Source organism: Paramisgurnus dabryanus, chromosome 20 (genome assembly GCF_030506205.2).
Source record: "Paramisgurnus dabryanus chromosome 20, PD_genome_1.1, whole genome shotgun sequence".
NCBI classification, from domain to species: Eukaryota; Metazoa; Chordata; class Actinopteri; order Cypriniformes; family Cobitidae; genus Paramisgurnus; species Paramisgurnus dabryanus.
The window spans coordinates 17,277,369-17,296,378 of NC_133356.1; the positions used below are offsets into that span (position 1 = coordinate 17,277,369).

General features: G+C 35.1%; 2 protein-coding genes across 2 annotated transcripts; one reads left to right on the plus strand and one right to left on the minus strand.

Annotated features, from left to right (window-relative positions):
• Window positions 1-134: 134 nt before the first annotated feature.
• chuk (component of inhibitor of nuclear factor kappa B kinase complex) lies at window positions 135-9,177 on the minus strand. The gene is made up of 22 exons (XM_065296733.1): window positions 8,788-9,177; window positions 8,428-8,532; window positions 8,214-8,308; window positions 7,978-8,095; window positions 7,820-7,889; window positions 7,632-7,720; window positions 7,458-7,547; window positions 7,245-7,369; window positions 7,043-7,150; window positions 6,831-6,966; window positions 5,971-6,165; window positions 5,783-5,885; window positions 5,551-5,674; window positions 5,313-5,464; window positions 5,169-5,230; window positions 4,950-5,059; window positions 4,808-4,857; window positions 3,518-3,626; window positions 2,509-2,656; window positions 2,211-2,338; window positions 1,252-1,351; window positions 135-1,129 (listed from the first exon to the last, which is right to left on the minus strand). The coding sequence occupies exons 2-22, from the start codon at window positions 8,530-8,532 to the stop codon at window positions 1,070-1,072; spliced, it is 2,277 nt and encodes a 758-aa protein (XP_065152805.1). The 5' UTR covers window positions 8,788-9,177; the 3' UTR covers window positions 135-1,069.
• Window positions 9,178-12,179: 3,002 nt separating this feature from the next.
• On the plus strand, window positions 12,180-16,565 carry plaua (plasminogen activator, urokinase a). The gene is made up of 11 exons (XM_065297547.1): window positions 12,180-12,334; window positions 12,739-12,830; window positions 13,526-13,586; window positions 13,707-13,848; window positions 13,991-14,085; window positions 14,181-14,219; window positions 14,397-14,574; window positions 14,668-14,816; window positions 14,898-15,038; window positions 15,514-15,662; window positions 15,768-16,565. The coding sequence occupies exons 2-11, from the start codon at window positions 12,765-12,767 to the stop codon at window positions 15,963-15,965; spliced, it is 1,218 nt and encodes a 405-aa protein (XP_065153619.1). The 5' UTR covers window positions 12,180-12,334; window positions 12,739-12,764; the 3' UTR covers window positions 15,966-16,565.
• The last annotated feature ends 2,445 nt before the right edge of the window (window positions 16,566-19,010 follow it).

Sequence of the window (19,010 nt, forward strand, 5' to 3'; positions counted from 1 at the left end):
TCTTACAGACAGTAATTATTATTCTGGCCATTACATGGGGATTACAACACACTTATTACTCTGATAAAATTTAGCACTCTTATTTTCCTTACATTCAAGCATTTTGTCACAACACAGAAATGATATAACGGACAGCACTTTAATTACAGTTTATTTGTCATGTACACAGTAAACACATAAAACTTTAAGTGTTCTGTTATAAGATGTCATTTTTTTAACCCATATCTGAATTATCGCCAGATAACAAAGAAATACGCAAACCTTGTACTTGTTACTCTTCTGGGGTGCTGATCATCTTTGGAACAAAACATTAAAAATGTGACTTGATAAGGGAATGGCTAAATTCATATGAAAAATAAAATAATTATGAATTTCATTGATACCAATCTGATTCCGTTACAGCTGACACTTCACTGGTGTCTGTATGACAGTTCACTTAAAATCATTTCCTACAACCTGATGGACAATCACACTCTTTAGAAACCATTTTCTGGTGCAAAAGACAAAAATGGTTTCTATTACTGCCAAAAGAGTGTTGGGAAGTACATCTCCAAACACAAATTTTCACACAGACTTGTGTCACATCATTACAAAGGTATCCTTAAAACAAACTCATCACTGCACTGCGTTCTATTTTTTTTAATACTAACCTTTACTTACAGTCTCACTCATTTATTAATATTTCAATAAGTAACTTAGTTGACATGACCAATTTCATTGATCTTACACCTTTCAGAACATTCACAGTGAGCCTTTAAAGTGCAGATGCTGAACTACAAACAAATTAACCGACTAAAATGAAAGTACAATCAGCCCATACAGAGAACTATGATGTACGTAAATAAATACATTTCTGGATTTTTTGCATGTTATTGGTTCTATGTCGATTTAAAATGCATCCTTAAAATATACAAGATTGCTACACCACTACAAAATGTGATTTGAACTGAATTTAGATACAGACAAATACATATTTTATGATGAACAACTGATACAAATAAACATAAACCCCAGTGATGATAAATAAATGTATTTAAAGAATGACTGAGTCATATAGCATGTCCTGACTCTACAAACGTTGTGATTTAGCAACCAGCGATTCATATTTAGTCCAGCTCCAGTCTTGAGTCTGTGTGAAAGAAAATTTACTATTTAAATTGGAATAAGATCATTATAACATGAATCGTATTTGATCAGAATTTCCTGATAACAAACTGTGATTATGTTAAGTTTCCTAAAGGAAGCACTTACCATTATGCTTTCTGATTTCTCATCAGATGCTTCTTGCAGTAAACTGGTTAGTTGGCTCAAGTAGCGCTGATTCTCCTCAAGCAAATGATTGACTGATTCACTGCAAACAAAAACACTCTAGTTTAAAACAGTGGCAGAAAAAAACTTTTTATCTCTATGTTTTCGAGTAATGTTAAATTATAATTTTCAAAAATAGAAATGGCTTATAGCCCTATTCTAAATCCACACATAAACAACAGAACTGTCACCAAACAGCACTCCACATAGGATCTGTGGCATTAGCATGTTGCTAATCTAACAACATAAAACTCCTTTAAAGGTGCAGTGTGTAATTTTTAAAAGGATCTCTTGACAGAAATGCAAAATAATATACAAAATTATATTATCAGGGGTGTATAAAGACCTTTTTATAATGAACCGTTATGTTATTACCTTAGAATGAGACGTTTTTATCTATGTACACCTTACGTGGAAGTCGCCATTTTGTGCCGCCATGTTTCTACAGAAGCCCTTAATGGACAAACTTTTTTACTAAGTTGTCTCCGTCGATGACATGTTTTCCCGGTGGCGGCTACTTTAGCTTCTCTATGCGTTTCAAAAGCAAGGGGTGAGCAGTGGACTGAGCCGTTGGTTGCAATTCACAAGCTCACCACTAGATGCCGCTAAAATGTACACACTGCCCCTTTAAGCACAAAACTTTTCATTTGATGGAGCTTTTTACAAATACTTATCAATATGTAATTAAATACACATATTTATAATCAGTCTGTATAAAATGGCTCTTTCAAACTTGGGTGAAAAGTATTTACTCATTGCAGTGCATTCTGGGATTATCATAATGTTTTGAACAATCTTCACATCAGGATTTTTCCTTTAATGCAAAAAGCCAGCTAGCCAGAACGCTCACAAAAATATGGAACAGAGTTTATGCATAAATCACTCAAGGTATTGAAATGTACCCCTCTTGTGGCACTTGCAGGGACATGGGTGGACGAGAAGAGCACTTGGCTTGAGTCTGATTCCATGTTGACAGCGAGGAGGGCATCTCAGCACTCTGGCTCACAGGGCCTCGTGGGATGTTTTGTGCCTAAAGACAAATACACATTTAGTACATCACACACACTAGGGCTGTATGACAGTATATACTATATGTAAGAATAAATACAGTATGCGTCAACTAATCAAAAATGTTTTCTATACAGTGGTATAGTAAACATTGCATGTTTGGCGCCTAGATATTAAAATCTGGTGACTTACACAGGCAATCTTTAGTAAGTGCCAAAACTCTCTCTGTCTCTTGATTTGCATCTGCATGACAGTGCTGTCTGTCTCCTTAATACTCTCCAGTGTCTTCTCAATTTTAGGGAAGAGGTCGATAATCTTCTGCTTGCTCAAAAGTATTTTACTGAAACAAAACAAGACACCTTTTATAGTATATGTGTGACCCTGTCTGTGAAATCCAAGCTAAAGTTTCGTAATCTATCAAGCCTACATTTTCATAGAATGTTCTTTACATTATTATGTAGATTTTATATAGAAAACAGTACATTACAAAAATGACTTTAGCTGAGTTTTCACAGACTGGGTTACATTTATGTAACAATACTGGTAATTGCTTTTGAAACTTGGCAGTGTCATGATATATTTAGTTCCAGTCTGGCAAATTGCTTGTGATGTTTCTCATTTGTTGCTATAAAATGAAATACCTGATTAATGGTGCTAAACAAATTATAAATATTGTTATTTGTGACCTAACCCGTGCTGTCGGAATGCACACCCAATTTTGAGCAAAGGCAAAAGAAAGTATAAATGTCGGTTTTGGTCAAAACTGAGGATTTCATGAAAATAAGTAAAATTAAACCCAATGCTCTTAATAGTCATTAAGCATCTAAAAAGATCTTTATTTGTACATATTCTGGTGTACCGTCTTTAATGCTTAACTTATACAAAGATGCATACACGTCTGACAATTTGGTTTTAAAACATACAGGAATTAAAAACTATTTTGACAAGAATTCATGCAGATATAATCTGTTATGTCTGTGATTGAATGTTTCGTTAACTTTTGTGGCAAAATATCCGATTTTGTTTTTTGAACCTTTTTTTGTTAAATCTGTTTTCTTAAAATTGATATTTGATAATTTGAAGTTTTTTTTCCATATGTGCTTGTTCCAACTCATTTTGCCAGCACAGGTCACTTTTGATGTGGTTCATTCATGTAAAACCAAGCCTTTAATATTAACCTTTAATATTAATAGCTTCTTACCTGAGGTGTGCATATAGATCTCTTAACACCCTGTCTTGATTCTGGACAGTCTGTACAATGACCTTTACCATCTCTGAGCTGTCACTGTAGCCATGCTGTGGGTCTGGCACTGGGGGAGACAGAGACTCATCCTTTAAACATCAAACATTATTCACCTTACGGTCACTAGTTCAACAGAATTACTTCTCTAACAATTGAAAGGGCTGTCAAAATGGCTGAAAAAATACATTCGAATTTCGTACTTGAAAAACAATAATATTCGAATTATAAATACCTACTTTTTCTTGGAGAAAAACACTGCTAAGCCCACAAGAGGGCGCAGCAAAACGGCTCAATAACATAAACAAATCAAGCACCACATATTTTTTGTTAAACGAGTTTTATTTAAATAAAATTCCAGGGTTTATGCACCTGTAAATGTACAAAATGAATGCAATACAGAACGCAATTCATATTAAGGGCATTTCAATAATATGTTAGTAACGTAAGATAAATTAACGTGTATTTATAAAGTATGAAACAAATTAATTATTATTTAAGCTAAATTAAGCTTGAGAGATCATTTTTAGTTGCTTAGATTTTGTCATCATTTCATAAAAAGCTTAAATACTATCCACAACAACTTAAATTATATCCTGTGTCGAAAATATGTAGAAATATATATGATTAAAAAGTACAGAACAAAAATGTTTAGCTTACTCGGAGCGAACAAAAAGCCGTTAATAAAGCAGACTCTCTGTAATAACGTAGTAGATGTGCTGAAAAAGTCGAGTCGGCAGATGATCATCATGTTTATAATGTTTCACGCAGATTATATTGATGAAAAACTTGCATCTCTAAATGCCCATGACATGTGAAAGTCAAAAGATCTTTCAGTTAACAATAATTGCAACTCTCTCATCCGCGGTGGTGCGGACTCTGTAGATACACAAAGATAAAACCTATGGTTATTATTTAAAGCGGTTTTAATGTTGGTAAGCAATCAGCTGTATTGTGGCGCTTTGTATGTGTGTTGATCAGTTGGATTAAAATTATTTTAAACTTTAAAATTGCATTTAGATGCAGATGATGCTAATTTGTCATCTAAGTTTCACTTTGCGGTTCAATTCCAGTTAATGCTCCAATAACCAAAGAAGCGCCACGGCACTTTTAAAATGTAATGGTGTAAGATCCACTCCGACTCGGAAACCACGCTGTCTTTTTCTGCATTTTTCTGCAAAAAATTCGAATTTTTATTTGACAGCCCTAAATTGAACACATTTATGAGATTATAATACGGATTGTACTTACTTTTGCATTTAGCCTTCAACTGTCTGTAGAGTTCAATTGCTTTATCCTGCCTGTGATCAGACATGATTAAATCACAAAAGATTTAAAACGATTAAAAAAATATTTTCTAAGAAACTTGACATAACTAAAGAAATATACTCACAGCTGCTCCATGACATCTCCTTGACGGCGAGCATAAGGGCTTCTCTGAAGTTCAACTATTTCTGAGTGTAAAGCCATAATTTCCTCATCTAAATGGCCAATCTCTGCCACCTTCAAATAGAGAATAAAACACTAAATTGTTGCTTAAACCATCTACTGTACAAGAACGCTTAAATAAGTTCTGAAGTAAAAACTAATGGGCATTATTTATCCACAGAACCTGCACAAATGCAGCAGCCTTCTCTTCATTGTCCTGCCAAGCCTTTAACATCTTCTCAGAGGCTGCAAAAAAGGTCATTTCAGATTATCGGCCGTATAAATTACAATGATGGATGTTCAAACAGTTAGGTACATACTGACTTACATATGCCATACTGCATTTGATCACTGTATTTCTCCAAGTCATACTGTATGCTGCTCTTAAAAAAATCAAGTTTTGCTTTCAACTGCTGGGAAAATGAAAACATCATGTTCTTGTATCTAGTAAGATTGGTGTTGTAACGAAGGAGGCTTAACCTAAGAAAAAACACACCAAAATGGCACTGAATTATTAATTAGTCCCAAATCAAAGGATGTTTTGAGCTTAACACACAAAAACATACATTGCTGCACGTTGGCCTTGGAAGAGGCGACCGTAGTCCTCTCTAAGGCCACAGATGTAGCTTACTGCCTCACCCCAGACCTTCTTGAGAGCACTGAGAGGGAGCTGGGTTTTGGTTTCCCGCACTGCAACAAAGATTTTGGTTATAGAAAAACTACAAAAACCTTTACAAAACAACGCTTCCAATCCTTCTGCATTCCTATCACATTGCAATGTCACAAAAACATTCATACCAATAAAGTTTACACTTTCAGGAAGTGTTCTGGCTGTTAAAGGTCCTAAGTACTTGGTCAAGCTCTTGTCAAACAGATATACGATGTAGCTATCCCATCCTCTCTGTTGATCAGAAACACAAAGAAGCAATGAAGCATTTGTGTTTTACTAAAAAGGTGCTTTTGAAAAAAACAATTAAAGGACTTACAACTTCGTCTAAGACACACTGTGCAGCAGGTTTCCTAGGGTCTAACATGACTCCAGTTTCCTGCAGAAGCTCTTGATTTAAAAGTTCAATTTTGGTCTCCGCCTCAATCCTTTGTTGCAGGGAGAGGAGCCCTTCATCTGGGCTGAGCAGAAATGAGTGAACCTGGGTCGTAGTCATGTTCAAAATGTGCACAACCTACAAATACAGCATGTGTTAACATGTATTTGGTACTTATCTTACCATCCAATGGCTTTCTGTCCACCACAAAAAAAAACACACAGTGGAGGCCACATCACAAGCTATACTCGAGCAATTATAACCAGCATTGCTTTAAATGTATGAGCTTAAACAACATCCTTACGTGTGTATTTGGTGCCAGGGGCAATTTTGACATTATATAAAGAAAATGCACTTTACTAGGGCTGTCACAATGATTAAATAATCGTCTCATCGCGATTGTTTGACCTCATTGTGAGGATTTCATATCACCGCAATGATTGTACATCTCTCTAAAATACACAAGGGGGAGCTGCACCCCCTGTACAAATAAAACAGTATCGGATTACTTTTAAATATGTGTTATTATGTGTATTAATATTTTCTGCCAGGTAAACCTTGCACAAAATATTTAATTTAAATAAGCACAACGTGTGAAATTATTTTATAAACAAAGAAAATTTTTTATGAGAATTAAATTTCAAAGCAATAAAATAGACAATTAATCGTCAAGTCAGAAAACAGGCAATTAATCGCTATATTTGTTACAATTTATCAGACAAATTTCATAATCGTGACATTACCCCATACCTCAGAAAAGAAAAAAAGAATGAGAAAAAACAGCACTTGTGCCAATGTCAAACCTTCATGTTCAGCATTTGTTCAAGAAGAGCAAAGCACTGGGCCTGTTTTGTGACTGGATTCAGTCCTCCACCCCTTTGTACCGGGTCCCACTTTAGCATCGTCTGCAACAGCTCCTCTAAGGGCTTCAGTAGTGTCCTACAGTAGCAAACACAATGAGTCAACTTAGGAGAAATAGTTAGAATCTTAACTGTAAAGCAAGGTCATTCGCTACCTGCTTAAATTGTTGGGGTACGGAAGGTGGGTAGAAAACCGGACCTCTCCGTTCATATCTTCCACAGCCATTATGTCTTTAGGGCCTTTGTTTCGTACTTTGCTTGTCCTAGAAAAGGAAACGGTAAATGTGACCATAGTACAAAGTGTGAATAACAAGAATTATGTTTGATTATTTAAAATCAGGTTTTTAGGACAAGTACCACTGCACAGGCTGGAGATTGTGAAGAAAAGGCCGAAATCCACAACAGCACTCAAAGACCATGGTGCCAAAGCTCCAATAATCCACAGTGACTGTATATGACTTGCCTTCAAACAGCTCTGGAGCCTAAAAATTAGATGTCACTATTGTTGGTAAGAGAAAGACTGGTACGGTAAAAAACTAATATTTTTGACTGATGAATGCCGACACATACCAGATATTGTAAAGTGCCCACAAATGAAGTGCATAGGCTGCCCTGGTCCAAGTCTTTGGCATAGCCAAGGTCTATTATTTTGTGGACAAGCTGCAAAGACATTAAAACAAGAGATTTGGTTGAGATTAAAAAATATATACAACAATAACAGTCAAACCACTGAATAACAAATACCTTTCCATTGTTGTCTTGTAGCACAATATTCTCTGGCTTTAGGTCTCTGTGAATGATCTTATTCTCATGGAGGTACTGGATCCCAGAACCTGAAATGAATCAAAGACTCTGTTTTATACCACTATTAAAGACTGATAATAAAATATTGAAAAAAATAAATGATACAGTTGTAAGAAATGACACATTACCAACATCATTCAGTAAAGCCAACACTTCGCTCTCTTTCAAGCCACAGCAATTTTCTGTTTTGCTAAGCACCTGTAAGTAGGAATATAAAAATTTGTCTCATGCATCTTACACACAAAGTTAATTATAAGTGACTGAAATGCTATACAAAACTGCACACCTTTCGAAGGTCTCCCTTGGAACAGTACTCCATGGCTAAAAGCGGTAAGTCATTCAAAGCAATGTGCATCATCTCTTCAGGCACATCCTTTGCTGTCACCACATTAGGGTGCTTTAGCCTGAAAAACAGTGATAAGTTGACTAGCCTTTTTAGATAGATCAAAGTAAAGTAAAATAATAATAATAAATAAAAACCTTAAAACGAGTAAAAAGTTAAATTGCGATGGATGTACACACTTTTTCATTATCTGGATCTCTCGACTCCATCTGTCTTTGTTTTTGGAATTAAGTTCAAGGCGACAGAGCTTCACAGCTATTTTTTCCGAGTTCTCCTGCAAGAAATAAAGTTGATTATTAAAAATGAAAGCTGTTTAAACAATAAACTTTCTGTTGTTGGGCTGAGCAACTATATGACTATGTTACTGCAGTAAGATCAGTAGCAGAGTTTCACCTGATTCTGATACAGGTAGACATGGCCAAATCCTCCTGTTCCAAGCCTCTCCTTCATGATCCAAGAGCCACATACCTGATTCTGTCTAAAAGGAGGTTTCTCCATCTGAACAACACAAACGTATACAATATCATCGGGGAAAATCATACACTTCTGTTACAAAAACTCTCTGGTTGCATTTAACATGACAGTTCCTCGCGTTTCGCGATCAACACGTAGGCCATACAGACAAACTGTTTAAAGGTTTCTTTACCGTGTCAGTGATGATCCAAAAGTGAAAGCGTTCATCTAACGTTATAGCATTAAAGTGGCTTTCATAGTTGCACTGCTAGGATGCGAGCTAATGCGAGAGTGACCTACCTTGTTTCGATCTGTGTTCCTAACTTGCTCGAACCGACCACATATGATGTGGAGAACCGATGAACCTGTTAAATGAACGTACTAATCCATATGAACTATCACGGGTATCCATTTCATTCTTAAACGCCTGTCAGATCGGCTGTCAGATCTGTTGCTAACTGGCTAACTAGCTACACGTAAACAACTCACGGTGAGCTGCAATCTTACAAGGATTCAAGTGTCAGCTTTCCATGTCCCCAGTCACAATGAAACATAGATCAAACCGCACTTGGAAAACAAACAAACTAAATCTTGTTAAATCGTGATTGTCGCACTTCTTTGATAATGTTGTGGACTGCGGCCACGCCAATCGGCTGCTACTCCAGTCAGAATCGAAACAAAGTACTAGGCGCATGCGCGCGGTGCGTTAGGTTTAGCCTAGTGTTTTTCATACAACTACTCAGATTTAGCATCAGTCGGCTCTAAACACACCGTAAACAGAGTGTACTAGAGTATGGAAGTAGATCTCATGTCAGCAATTTCAGCGAGCGCATTCAGAAAATTGTATTCGGTGACAAAAAGAGACGCAAAACAGGAATATATTTTTTAAAGAATCATCTGTATTTGCTGTATACAACTATATACGACACTTCAGCCGTTAATTTAATCTTTAACTGGTATTTAATTAAAGCTTTTGTAATATTTTTTTAATTTATTTTTATAGCATAGTTCCTGTCACCGCAAGTACTGACATGCGGATGACGTCAAAGTACCGCGAGAGCGGATCTGCTTTTAACACGATCTCGCGGAACTTTGACGTCATCCCCTGTCGGATCTTGCGACGCCGCATGAATTTGAACAAGCCTACTGTTTCAGATTTCAACGGTATGACATCAAAGTACCGCGAGAGAGATTCGAAAACGTTCCTTTGAAATAACTCTCGTGGTACTTTGGTATCATTCACCGAGATGTCTGCGCATCTTCGCATCAAGTCGAACATGGCTGACATCCTGCCGTGGTCGTCAACCCTTCACATGTCCAGGAGATGGCACTGAAGACTAAAGAAGCCCACATAACCAAAACATCTTATGTAAATAAATTGAAATTATTTGTAAATCAACTTTTGTAATTGCACTAAATCTGATAGTTTTGATAGTTTTGGGTTTCCTGACTTAATACTTATCTTTAATTAAATGATCTATTAACTAAACAATGCTTTTTTTAAATACTAAACAATCAAGTATTTAAAACTAGTGACAAAAAGCACATCTTATTATTTTACCATTGTAAACATCTCTCTTAAAAACCATATGTGTATTCTCCAAATCCATTTGCCTTGTGCAGGTTCAAGGGGGATTGGAGTGGTTCAACATTTTAGGCCGCAGGTGGGATACACTGAATAAATGGTCTCACGTAAACATAATACTATTTGAAAAAAAAAATTTTGGTGGCTTTATGTGAAAATATTCCACGCAAATATTTCTACTTGTAGTTATAAAGTAATAATACATTTTGTGGCATCATGTACAAACATTTTTAACAAGATATGTTTTTCCTAACTTTATTTGTTTATTTACATGATGAAATATATTTCAAAAGAGTTTAACATTTTTTCCCTTTTTGTATCTTATTAGTTGGACCCTAACTTGTCTTTGCATCAGTAACATGTTTTTATTTTTGAACTGTGATATGCAAGTTTAAGCCTATTTCCTTATACATGTATGTTTAAGTCTAAGCCTATGCTAAAACTGCAAAAACTCATCCAGCTGCACATTTTCTAAACATGCAACTATTTCTAGAAATAAAGGAAGTTAGAATAGATGTATGCCACTTACATCATTCAAAGGAAAAGGTTTATAAACCAACACATTCTTACAGGAAATTAACCCACAAACTTTCCACTTACTTGTTTTTAGACCAGCTAAAAAATATTTTCTATCCCTTAACATTGCAGAAACCTTTATGGATTTTATTTTACTGGTCCATTTAAACATTATGCAACATATTAGTATGTATTGAGTCCTTAGTTTATGACATTTTATAAAATACATTTATCATAAATTCTGTGTAATTAAACCTCAGAAAAATAAGGCTACATTGTATAATTTAATGTTTTGTTTTGAGAACCACTGTATTAAGTTATTTGACTTACAAATCCACTTGGGGTGTCATCATGTATTGTCAGATATAATGTATTGTCAAATAATGTATTGTTTATTTTTTCTCCACAAAAAAGACGAACACACACACAACCAAATTTGGCAGCTATAAAGTGATGCAATCATTTAGCTGAGACTTACTAAAAACCAGAAGACAGCAACTCTGGAAGTTTAGTCATGGTTTGAACAGGAAATGTGTGTCTGCACATTTCTTAAGGTATTGAAGTAGATAATGAGATCATCTCCTCTGGGTCTTTCATTCGTGAAAACCCCTTATATATCTTGCAGGTTTAACAAAATTAAATTCATTTACAGTAGGACAGAATGTCAACGTCTCATGCCCCGAATTTGTGATCACTTTGTTTTTTGCAGGAGACTTCAGTTGTTAGCCCGAATGGATGACAGCCCTGTGATTATCAGGCATATTAAGATTGTTAGGTGAGTTAATAGTGAAAGTCGAATGTGTATAGGCCCAATACAGAGAATAATATAGGTAGCCGTGATAAATAAATGAATAAATAAATTAAAAGAAGCAGGAATTAAATCACAAAAAGGTTAAGTGTGGGGCCCTGGAATTAAAATGCCCCCCCCCCCCCTTCAGTTATCCCATCTTAGTATACCATCCAGAAAAAAGGTATAGGACTACAGTAAATTGCTTATAAATAGACTAATAAAGAATGAAGAAGTGCTATTTCATCATGCCACATTTAAACCCAAACAAGGTTGTTTTAAGATTGAAATCAGCCTGACAAGGATGTCAGTGACTTAACCAGGTGTCTGTGAAAAGCAGAACATGTCAGTATTGATATTTGCACAATGTCTGCATGTTAAACCATTTACCACTACCTCAGTACTATAGCTTATGAAGTAATTCTAAGCATTTTAGACAGAACCGTAACAAAGATGAGGAACTGTACACATCTGTGTGCCCCCTATTATCCTCGTCCCTTATTATCCTCCCGCCTCAGGTCCTAATGAAAAGTATGTGACTCAAATTTTTGGGGTATCTGCTAACAGATATATCTCTCCTCAAAATATATTGTGAAATGAACAGGGCAATTATAGAAAACACAATGATGGACATTGCTTAATAGAAACAAATTCCCTATAAGGACAATTTCCTTTTTAAGGTTTTGAATGGGCTTTAAAAAGGCAATATATCTTGTGTAATAAGTCTGAGTCACAGTGGGGTTTTTTAGACAACCAACAATCTTACTGTTTACAGCAAAGCGCATGTGCCATTCTGCCTGAGGCCAGGCACTCCCCAGCCAATCACGCAACCATTACTATAAAACAAGAAACACTGACTGACACAGCAGCATATGACCTGTACGATCAACAGCATCTCAAGGCAACAAAGACAGCTGCAAGCAAAAGAGAAAACATACTTAGTGCATACTTTCTAAAAGGTAAACACAGATTAACCTATTATGCTCAAGTCTTTAAAGTTTCTGTTTTGTTTCATTTTTGGCATATATCTGATCATGTTTGTGAAATCCAGTCTAAAGACTCATAATGTAATTATGAGATCAGGAATATCATTCATTTTCACTATATGATTTTAATCTTTGACATGATGACCTTACTCAGTCAATATTTAAGATATAAAGCTTATATTTTGACAGAATGTTCTTTACACCATGTAGGGGGATTTTATTTATAGAACAGTATATCATAAAAAAATACTTTAGGTTTTCACAGATTGTGTTACAATTTCATTTTACTTAATACTGTATTTATATCTTTTAACAATGCCTTTTAAAGTTGGTTCTCACGAATGCACATTCTCACTTCTTCAAAATCTTTTTTTTAGGTTTCCAAAAAAGGAAACATTGGTTAATGGTCGAGATGAAGTGCGCTTTCAGCATACTACTGTTAACATGTGCTCTGTGGTCAACTGACGCGGTAAGAGAAAAAAAGTCTTCTTCCTTGAAATGGTCTTTAATGGTACACTGCAAAAATTTGCTGTAATTATGCAGCTGCAACAAACTGTTGCCAATAAATAACATAAATCTACACTCTAAAAAATGCTGGGTTGTTTTTAACCCAAGGCTCGGTCACTATTGGACAGAACACACTGCTGGGTTCAAATTTGCTGGGTTATTGTCAATCAACCATGTTGAAACAACCCAGCAGTTGGGTCATTTGAACCCAGCATTGTGTTCTGTCCGATAGTGACCCAGCCCTGGGTTAAAAACAACCCAGCATTTTTTATTGTGTAAGTTATAATAGCAGCTAGTTGCCAGTAATACCCAGTTTTTTGTATAGTTCATCTTCATTAACTCACCCTCATGTTGTTACAAACATGTATACATTTCTTTGTTCTACTGAACACAAATTTGTAAAGAAAACTATTTGAAATGAAGCATGAAACAAAAGCACCATTGCCTTCCATTGTAGGAATGGATAGATAGAAATGCTACTATGGATATCAATGGCGCTCAAAAACGGTTTGGTTACAAAATATCTTCTTTGTGTTCAGTTAAACAACACAAGGGTGAGTAAATGATGACTGAATTTTTATTTTTGGGGGCAACTATCACTTTTAATTAAAAACACTCTGACTCACAAATGTAATATTTATTTTCCTGTTTTTTTAGACATACCAACGTTCGCCTATTAGGCATAGGGGAATTTCCGATAATCTAATACAGCATAAAGGTACGTCTCTTCTGCTTTTGTCAACATCTATTGAGGTGTTCTCAAGAATACATTCTTTCAGTTTTGATATGAGATGAGGTTGTGTTTGTGGCATTTTTATATTTCATTTTGTTCTTTCAGGAAGGGGTGATGAGTGCTTCTCCGATGACAGTGAATCTGAAGTGTCAGTAACAGTGAGTGGACGGAGATGTGTGCACTGGAATCTCATCCCAAGCAAAACACCAATTCCTTCCCTTAAACGCTGCAATCATAACTACTGCAGGTAGTGTTTTCTGATGTGCTATATGATTCATTGTATTGAGCAGCAAACCTGCACTGTCTACACACAGAGACTTGAACCTTTTAAAAAAAATTATACATTACTCAAGTGATACTCAAAATCCATGTAAATATTGCTCTTTCAGGAATCCTGATAAAAGCATTAAGCCATGGTGTATGGTGAGGAAAAGATATCGATGGGTACGTGAATATTGTGACATTCCCAAAGTAACAAAACCGAGTAAGTAAAAGCTTATACTATATATTTTTTGGCAAAGTCAGAGAAAAAATTAACAGATTAAGTTAAACTAACACAACCTGTTTTTGCTCATGTAGCCATGCGCCCAACAAAACCGGACCCACCACAGGACACAGGTAAAATTTTGATCATCTTTTTGTGCTGTACATTTTGCAAAACATCAATACATGTATTTATTAATGACTAAATAATGTAGTTGTTGGGACAAACCTGATCTCTACATTAATGTTTACAGGCTTTAGCCTTTTGTTTTCTTATCACTGACTGTTTTGGCTTTATGTTGCATTTTGCAGAATTAACATGTGGCGAGCGAAACTTGCCCCGTATGTCAAAGATAGTTGGAGGGTTAAGGACAGGCATTGAGTCTCAGCCTTGGATTGCATCTATTTTCATTGGACCAGGATTCAGCTGTGGAGGAACTCTCATTTCTCCATGCTGGGTCCTCACTGCAGCCCACTGTTTCCCTGCAGGGTATATTAAGCTTTTCTTAACTGAAGAATACGACAATTAGTCAGTTGGTTAAATGTGTGAATTAAAATGCTATTGTTTATTTTGTTTAAACAGTAAAAGAACAAAAATACACAAATATTCTGTTTACTTGGGAAAGAACTCCATCAATGAAACCGACTCAAAAGAGCAGAAGTTCATGGTGAGCAAACTTGTGGTCCATCCTGACTTCGACTACACAACTGAAAACTACAACCATGACATCGGTATGTTTTCCTCACGTTTACTAATACGAGACAATGAATAACTGAATAATGGAAAAGTAATGAAAACCCCTTTGCATCCAGCTCTGCTGCAGATAGTGAACAGTGATGGACAATGTGCTACAAAGACAAATTCTGTGAGGACCGCGTGCCTGCCCCCATTCCAACAAATGGTTCCCTCGGGATTCTACTGTGAGATTGCTGGCTATGGAAGATATAAGAACGGTAGGATGACACACAATGTATGCAAAGATAGTGTATGAGAGCACAATAACAAAGATCACGCTCGTACGATAGTAAGATAAGATGACACAATGTGTCCAAATCTTTGATATGAAACATGACACCATTAGGCATCTGAGGTTGATGATACTGTATGATGTAGAGTACAGGGACTTAAAAGATCACAATATATCACTGCAAGATATTCTGGCAGTCATTGTGTTACTTTAAAAGTTCTGTTCGTCTTTGAAATAATCAGTTAACCTTCAGCTAATTTGTTTCCTTTGCTCTAATGCACGTTCATTCAAATGTATGTTTAGATATATACAATTATGCAATTTATGCTTGATATTTATATATAAAATACTACATTTAATAAACATTATAATAAAAACCTAATATTTATTTTACAATTTATGCTTTATGAGGTGAGATAACATGAAACAAGCATAAATCTGATCAATCTTTTGTTGTAAAGGTGGTTTTGATTACTCACGGCATCTGAAAACTGCTAAGGTGAAGCTTGTTTCCCAGAACGTTTGCCAGAATGAATATTACAGCAAGGATGAAGTCAGCAATAACATGTTTTGTGCAGCTGGCAGAAATTGGGAGGACGATGCTTGCCAGGTAAACCAAAACATTTTTGTTTGTAACCATAAACCTATTTTACTAATGATATAAGTATGACAACTGCAAGAAATGCGTATCTCACTGTGCATCCTCTTCTTTCAGGGTGACTCTGGAGGGCCCTTGCTGTGTGAAATGAGTAACACAATGTTCCTATTCGGTATTATCAGCTGGGGAAAAGAATGTGCAACAAAGTCTAACCCCGGTGTTTACACAAAAGTCACCAACTATAACCACTGGATCGCAGAGCATACTGGTTTACCTACATATACAAAAGGTTCGAGGTATCCACAGAAATATTAACCTTGAGGCTTGAGAACTTCAGTAATGTCTCACACATAGCTTTTCAGGTTAAACGTGCTTCAGGCGGTGCAAAATAGATGTGCTAGTAATTTCTGATACGGCAGCTACTTTTCTTCCAATTATAGGAATCATATAGAAGTTTTGTCATTATATGCTACTGTTTTATTCTAATGAAGTATATGCTTAATGAGATTATTTATTTAAGCTCAGGTTGTAAATCATATTTATATTTATTTTAAATCACTTTTTTACCTTTCCAAAGAAGTTTATCCTATACTGATGTTACTGTAATAACATGGTTACAGATCGTGCTTGTGGTAATAATGCTTTATAAGGAATCTGATAATTATATAAAAATAATATATTAATGAATCATGGACTGGGTCCTATGAGATATTTGGTATGTACTATTTAATTTATTGCAAGCATTTCGAGTATGTATGTTAAATATATTTATTTTTTAAATATCATTGTAAAACAGATTTATACTGTACCTATTTCAGGGATTTTGATTTTATTTAAATACAATATTCTCTCTATTATAAGGAATAAAATGTGTATTTTATTTAACTTATTTAATTTAAATAAAACTTGCTTTTTAATGTATTTTAATTGTGTATTGTTCATTTTTTTATCATTCATCAGCTTTCATTCTTTTAGTATTTATTATTTAAATCAGTCATTGCTCAAGTCAATGACCTATTATTTTATAAGAAACCCTTAAAAAAAAAGATTTTGAGAGAATAATCTTATAAATAATTAATATAAATATAATCATGTCACAGTGTTTACTGAACATACACAGGTGTGTATTTGCACTGTTGAGAAAAGCTTTTAGGTTGTAGGTGTCAAGTCTGCAAACAAATTAAGTCATTTACAAAACGCCTTTTTATAACAAAAATTACCAACATATCCTCCAACCCATTTGATTGTTGCATCATGGTCTAATATTCCAGCTTATGTTTGAAGAAGACCATGCGCAAGACCAGTGTTGAGGGTAACGCATTACAAGTAACGTGCATTACGTAATAATATTACTTTTCTGAAGTAACAAGTAAAGTAACCCATTACTTTTTAAATGTACACATTAATATTTGAGTTACTTAAAAAAAAAAGTAATGCAAGTTACTTTTTAAGTTTCATTAATTCTACTACTAATTATAATTTAATTCGTTTAACATAATTAGAAAAAATTATGTACTGAATTAAACTAACATTATGCACTATATGCGTACATGCCTGTGTGGGAACCATTTGAGTCAGAAACTGAGATAGCAGGCCAGAGCTCGACATTTTTGTGATGAAATATGCAATTTCTGAATGCAGAACTTTTCAGTCATAAAAAACACCTGCAAGGCCTGAAAGAGATCAAGCCTCAGCCAAGAAAAAGTAATGCAAAAGTAACTAAAAAAAAACGTAGGCATAACTTTCCATGAAATGTAACTAAGTAACGCAATTAGTTACTTTTTTTGGGAGTAACTTAATATTGTAATGCATTACTTTTAAAAGTAACTTTCCCCAACACTGCGCAAGATCATGTGCATTGCATTCATGGAGTTCTTCATATAAAATGATTGTATGGCTTCAGTCCACAAGGTTTGCAACGCAAATTGCTTGTAATACATTAATACTGTTGTTTTGGGTGAATTTATGCAATAAATACCTGCGACTGTACTTTTACTTGCGTCTTGTGTTTTATATGGTTTAGAACTGGTTGGGTTATAGGGTAAGGGTGTGGTGCTCCAAAATATCTTTAAAACCATAATGTTTATGAAACTATTTCTATTTCTACATTTATAAATGCGTAGTCTGACGTATAGGTCAAAAAATTTAACCACATGTTGTAAGATCCTGCTAGAGGGAAATAATCGCATAACATGTACCTTGACGTCATAATAAGGTGCTTGCTTGCACAAACAAACTATTAGGTCTTTATTTTTATTAAGGACAGTCTTGAAATGACACACAAAACACACACAACTGTGTGTTTGCACATTTCTTTCCGGATTGGTTGTGAGTTGGTTAGTTGGTTTAGGTGTCAGTGGTTAGGTGCATTTCTGAGAAGTTGCTGTGAAAAGCATGTTTTTATATATCCTATATGTGTTTGCATTTCCTATTTCTCACTCCCCCTACGTTTTTGCGAACACATCTGTAATTGAGAACTCCGAGAATAAATAAAAAATCTGGACAAACACCCACACAAGCTAAATACATTTTTTGGTACACATGCACACATTTATATATAAAAGCAGGAACCTCATTCAGTTTTAGCCTATTTCTGTCTTTTAGTATTGCTGACTATACATTTGTCTGAAGTGTATTAGACTGTTTCAGGAAGTATCTCTAAAAAGAGAGAACAATTCTTATGTTACAAATCTCAAAATCAAAATGACGAACATAATACAACATGACAGAATAAAGGGAAGCAATATATTAGACCTATATCATCAAATTTATCATTAGACTGAGACATCATTTCCTTCCTCTTCTCAAGAATACATCATCCTTCTAAAGAAAAAAGATTTTGACCTAATAAGGTAAGATATTGGTGTAGACACAAACAGTGAGCAATAATGTAAACAAACTTGTTGTACAGTAAATGTTAAAATCCATGTCCTTCACTATAGGACCAAACAACTATAAAACAACTACATACAGTCTTCAAATTGAGGGGGGTTTGGTGTGGTCCTGGACCTCCTATTGTATAAACATTAAAAAGCACAAAAATATAAATTGGGGGGGTCCACTGGATTTTATTAAAATTTAAATACTGCATGAATTTAAAATTCTTGTTGCTGCCACAAAGCAATACTGTCCATTATTTGTCCAAATTTCATAATAAACGAAAATATAATCCAAAAGATTTCTGTCTGAAGTAAATATTATCTCCCAAGTGCGCCTCACGCTGTTATCTGAAGGAATTGACAGAGTAAGGGTAATTTGGGGTTTCTTTGATTAAAAAATGTATCCAGGATCACATCTTACACGACCCTAAAATGACGGGGGGGGGGGTTGTCTTAGCTAGGGGACCCCCATAATCTTTGA